The sequence below is a fragment of the Gossypium arboreum genome, chromosome 13 (genome assembly GCF_025698485.1).
Source record: "Gossypium arboreum isolate Shixiya-1 chromosome 13, ASM2569848v2, whole genome shotgun sequence".
NCBI lineage: Eukaryota > Viridiplantae > Streptophyta > Magnoliopsida > Malvales > Malvaceae > Gossypium > Gossypium arboreum.
Genome location: NC_069082.1, coordinates 4,712,206 through 4,718,041, shown reverse-complemented (window position 1 = coordinate 4,718,041; position 5,836 = coordinate 4,712,206). Strand labels below are relative to the sequence as shown.

General features: G+C 32.5%; 2 protein-coding genes across 2 annotated transcripts; both read right to left on the bottom strand.

Annotated features, from left to right (window-relative positions):
* Positions 1 to 280: 280 nt before the first annotated feature.
* Positions 281 to 631, bottom strand: LOC108463616 (protein PELPK1-like). The gene has a single exon (XM_017763535.2). The coding sequence runs from the start codon at positions 629 to 631 to the stop codon at positions 281 to 283; it is 351 nt and encodes a 116-aa protein (XP_017619024.2).
* A 1,480-nt stretch (positions 632 to 2,111) lies between these two features.
* Positions 2,112 to 4,996, bottom strand: LOC108461608 (2-oxoglutarate-dependent dioxygenase 19-like). The gene is made up of 4 exons (XM_017761501.2): positions 4,474 to 4,996; positions 4,158 to 4,393; positions 2,653 to 2,980; positions 2,112 to 2,511 (listed from the first exon to the last, which is right to left on the bottom strand). The coding sequence occupies exons 1-4, from the start codon at positions 4,759 to 4,761 to the stop codon at positions 2,260 to 2,262; spliced, it is 1,104 nt and encodes a 367-aa protein (XP_017616990.1). The 5' UTR covers positions 4,762 to 4,996; the 3' UTR covers positions 2,112 to 2,259.
* Positions 4,997 to 5,836: the final 840 nt, after the last annotated feature.

Below are 5,836 nucleotides of genomic sequence, written 5' to 3'. Positions count from 1 at the left end.
ATTAATTTATTTTGTCTATATTTATTGTTTCATTCTTATCTTAATTTGGTAAATTCGTGTGTTAACAATAGATTCAGTAATTAATTAGTTAATGAAAACATTATATATATATATATATATATAATAAGTATATAATCCAACAATAAGCAAAATAAGTATCAAAGTACAGAAAATCATGGGAATTGGGGAAACTCCCATTTATACAATGCAATATAAGTGGTGGACAAAAAAATAAGACTCTGGATTGGAATAGCCACCCATCACCTAGCGAAAGGGATTTTTAAGGACTAGGAGAAGGTGGTGGAGAGAAGAATGGAATAGAGGGAATTGTAGTTGGGATTGTGGGAATCGAAGGCATGCTTGGTAGAGGGGGCAATGTGGCCCTTGGTACACTAGGCAATGTGGGCAAAGCAGGCATGGCAGGAAGTGGAGGAAGCGCCCCAGGCCTTGGGAAAGATGGTATGGATGGCTGTGGGAGATTAGGGATAGATGGGAATGGTGGGAGTGTGGTTGTAGGCAATGTTGGCATTGGAGGCAGTTGCTGAAGGTGACGAGCTGCAACCCCAACATCAATGCTTGCAAGCGACAGAGCCACGAAGAATCCCAAAGCAAAGCAATTGAAATAACCCATTTTGTCCAGAGATTTTGAAACTAATTATAAGCTGATGACAGAAAGATTTTGAGTGAGGAAGAGAAAGCATGGTGTTGGGGTTTATAAAGGCCCTGGAGCAGTGGGAATAGGCCACTGGAATTGGTAATATTTGATCATGTATGTTTGGAATGGAGACTCAGTCAATATTGAAGGTATTGGTAGGTCATCTTCTCATGGGATTTTGGAGTTTAAAATAGGTGAAATGCAGTAGTTGTGGTTGGCATGGAAGCTACCTCATGTAATGAAGTCAGCCTCTTAATAAAATTAAGAATATGTCAAATAGTATACTTCGACTAACCTCTAAGTTAGCAAAGTTTCCCAAGCACGTTAGGCATGAGACGATAACTTTCAAAGTTGATTATATATATATATATATATATAGAATTAGAGTTAGAGTATTCTCTATACCCTTTTACAGTTTATAAAAATTAATTTTTTTGGGATTCATAGATATTTTTCTCAACAATATTATCTCTATTATTCGAGTTGATTATATAAAGAAACTATGTATACACCCCTCAACTATACATGTAAATTGAATGAGTTGAGTTAGATTTGAAATGGATTGATATGGACTAGATGAATTCTATTTTAAAATTTTCACATGAAATGCCAATTTAATCTTTGGGTCATTCGGTTTTGGCAATTAAGTTTTTCAAGTAGATTATATTGAATTCAGATCATTTAGAGTTTATTCAAGTCATTTAAGGTTTAAATTATTTCAAGTTTAAATATTTTTTTGTTTAAACTGTTAATTTTTATAATAAATTGAATTGAATTGAGTCAAAAACTAAAGTTTAAATTAACAAGTCTGCCTCCAAGTTAAACCTGCCATATTGCATTAGGCTGCCTACAAGCAAGAAGCAATTGGAAGTTGGAACGACCAATTGAGGTGGCAATGATTTTGTCTGAGTCAGGTGAGAACATAAGTTAATACCAACAAACATTATTTAGAAATGGAACAAGACAAGATTGGTGGGTTTTTTTTCCTCAACTCTAATTTGTATTTCGTTAATTAATTTATATTTATTATAAAATATATATATGTTTCAATTTAATATTTTTATATTCATTTTTATTTTGATATCATTGTTATTATTTCATTCAATTCACATATTACAATATAAACTTTAATATCACGGTTATTACAATTAATCTTATTATCATTGTTATTTTTAGTCTCACTAAAACTAATCTCACCATCGATCTCAATGAACCCGCTCTTATAAAAATTGTCAATAAACTATCGAGAAAACTCTTTGAATAATGTTTAACTGGTTTCAAATTAAAAATTAGTAAGTTAAAATGTTGTATCATAATTAATTTATTTTTTGTCAATAAGCTAGCCCTAGAAAAAGGATTGTTTGAAACAAGAGTTTGTTATCTTAATAGCTAGTTATGAGTGAGGAAGAGAAAGCATGATGTTAGGGATTATGTAGGCCTTGGAGCAGATCATAAATGGTTGAAAAGGAGGAAACTTGGTGAATATTAAACGTTATAGTAGCTCATCTTCCTATGGCTATTGGAGTTTAGAAGTGGTGAAATGAAATACAGTTGTTGTGATTGGTTCCTCATAAAATGAAGTCAGCCACTTAACTTAAATCAACTCAAACTCCGTTTCGTATACGTTCCAAGCTAGATTTCCCATTGAGCATGCTACCTTGTTGAAGCTCCAAATATTCCTTATATTTCATAGCTCCATATGCTGGTGGATTCCCCACAATTTCCACCAACTTTGAAGCTGGGCTAACAATGGCATCCAATGCTGGTCCGTGGGGCACCGCTATGGATATCCTTACATCCCTGTTGTTGACCACAGCTCGATGGAGGACACTTTTGTACTTTCCGTTGCTCAAAATCTTACATAAAAGTACACCGTGTCAAATTAAGCTTGGATAAACTATGCATGATATGGCTACCATATATGAAGTAAATGTGAATCCTATCAACCAAAACAAAACAAGATGGGGAAAAAAGTGCGAGGGAATTTGGAGTTGTACCTCAATATGGTCGCCAATGTTGGCTAGAAATGAATTGGGGATAGGGTCTATATTCACCCATTTGCCTTTGTGTTGTACCTGAAGTCCCCCTATTTGGTTTTGGATTAAGAGGGTCAAAAGACCATGGTCCGAATGTGGAGGCAACCCCATTGCCAGCTCCGGCTGTGGACATGGCGGATACAAGTTTGCTGCAATCAGTTGCAGGCCATTCTCAAGGTTTAGAGTTTCATCAATGTAGTCCTTTTCTAGCCCCAGACTTTCAGATATTCCTCTTATTATTTCTCTGGCTACTAGCCGGACTCTTTTGCTGTATTCCAATGCAATTTCTCTGAAAAATTTAGGCAAATGCTGTTGTAATCTTTGTTACGTAGGCATATTCGAAAATGAGAATAAGATAATGTAGTTTTAACTTTATAAACAACTTTTTTTTTTTTTTTTAATAATTGAATATATTGATATAAGATACATCCGCGTACCCGACACTCTTTTACCGAATTGGAGAGGTCCCAACCAATGGCAAATATTATGTTGCTGGATTCTATTTCTTTTTTAATGAATTAGGATTTCAGTTAATGCCTATTTATAGTAAGTCTGTCCGAAAAATAAAAGATTTAGACAAAAATATAAATTCGAAAAATAAATTTGAGTAAAAAAATATATTTAGAAAAAAATTGGGTATTAGGTAACCTTTTTAGCATCAACCCAGATCGGCCTAGCTTAAATGTGAAAAAAAAAAGTTGTCGTTTTTTATTATTTTATTATCATTTCACTATTCTATTGTTATCATTTTATTGTTATTGTTAATTTTGTTACTATTTTAAAGGTATTTATTTGTTAAATTATACCTATTTTAATGTTATTTAAATACAAAGATTTTTTTATTTATTTTCAATTTACTAGGATATGTTTATTTTAAATTTTTTGTGTGTATGATGTATTATATTTTTAAATTTATTTTATATAAAAATTAATACAGACAAGTATCAAATTTTAATTTTAATTTTTTTTTGAATTAAATTTGAACAAAATTTTAAATTTTTTGAATTGAGTTCAACCTCAACCGATAAAATAAACCAAAAAGTTTGTTACGAATTCGCCATGATGACCTCTACTTACACCCAACTTATCCAAATAACAATAAAGAGGAGTGCAATATTTTGAATGGGTCTACTTCTTTACTATGCTAAAATTTATTTTCTACACTTCAGTTTGACACATTTTATCCCTCTATTTTTAAAAAGTTATTGATAGGTCCAAATTAAAAGTGATTAAATGAATTCTTTTAACAATCTTTTAAGTATTCAACTAAATTAGTGTAACCAAATAATGGTAAAAGAAAGTTCGCAACTAATAGCGGTTCGGTTATCTTATAATTATTATATGCCCTTCAATTTCAGTTCGAGTTTTCTACTTTACCGTTAATGGGATTTTTGAGAGCTTGAGAAAAAGTTTGTGAATACACTTTCTTAATGGGTGACGGAAGATAAATTTGAACAACAACAAACCTGAAGGAAGGAGGCTTGTTGGGTGAGTGAAACTCAGGGTGCTGAAATATCTTCACATAATCTCTCCAACATAAAATTTCATCCACTGATTCATTGAAACTGGTTCCAGATCTAATCGGATCCAACACATGTTTCCCACCAATTCCTCGCTTCTCTTCCTCCGGTAGCTCGAAAAATTCCCGGCAAACCTCGATGATTGCCTTCATCATCCTCTCCGGCACCCCATGGTTGGTCACCTGAGAATATCCCCAAATCAAATACCAAAAACAAATGATCAATAAAACTAATATCGATGGAAGAAGAAACATATATATACCATGAAGAAGCCCCAGTCCCGGCAGGCTATTCCGAGTTCTCGGATGGTTTTAGACCTTTGATCGGGATGACTGGAGGTGAGGAGGGAGAAATCGATGGTGGGGATTGGTTCTTTCGTGTCTGAAACTGGTTCGTGGTAGGTTTGTTTTGGGAAGGTGTAAATGGAAGGGATGGAAGAAAGTCCGGGCGATTCTGATAGTACTTTAACGGTTGTTAGCTTCCGTGGTGGTGGTGGGTGAGTAAGAGATGGTTGTGACAGTGGAGAACCGGTCGGAGCAGTGGTGGCCATGGGGAGACTGACGAAGGCGACGGAGAGAGGCTGAGCCAGGGTTCTTTGTCGGCGAGGGTGAAGTGGAAATGTGTGGTGTGTTGATGTGTTGTGAATAATGGATGTTTGTAGGTGGCTGCCATAACAGTGTCCAATTCAGTACTTTACTTGTCGTATTAAATCATTGTTTCTCAAATTCGATCATCCATCTCAATTCCATTCCATTCAAATATTTTCAATTCATTTAATTTCTTTTAAAGTTTGTTAATAATTGCTATGAATGAAAAAAGTATATGAACATGCTGCCTTATTATAAATATTATTAAGAAAATTTAATCGGATAAAATTTTAATTAAGAAAAAAAAAAGAAGAGTATAATGCGTATTTATTCAGATGACTATTTGAATCTATTGCTAAACATTTATATCATTATTCTTTTGAAAGTTATAAGTGAAGGAAAATTTTGAGAAAATATATTTTAATCTTTTCAAGAGTTTCAAAATAATCATAATAAATTTTAATCATGATTCGTTATTAAAAATATAAATGTATTTTGGATCATTTTATAATCCTTATTCAACTACTATTCGCTCAATCAAATTTATTACATATGTTGAATTTATTTCAATTTATATAAATGAACAATTTTTCGAGAATTTCAATATGTTTCTAGCATTATAAATCCTTCAATGAAATTAATATAAATTTTACGATATAGTGATTCATAAAAAGTTGTAACAATTACCATTAGACGCAAATTAAATCTTTTATGAATTGTCAATTTAATAATATATCTAAAAGTTTTTGCATCTACCATAAACGAATATTATATCTTTTCATAATCAATGGCAGGACTTAGTGAAAAACTTCATATTTTTATTCTGCTTTTGCAAAACTATCACCCTCACTGGCCTTATACCTTTAGATATTTGGGCTACTAGTCTAAATACTCCACCAATTTAATTGTACATGAGTTGCGTATTTCTATTTTGAACAATCTATTTCATATCTATATTTCTCAATAGATTTATTCAAAATTCTCTTTTTATTTCATTATTTCAACAATAATATTGTATGTAAAATCATCGTCGACCAC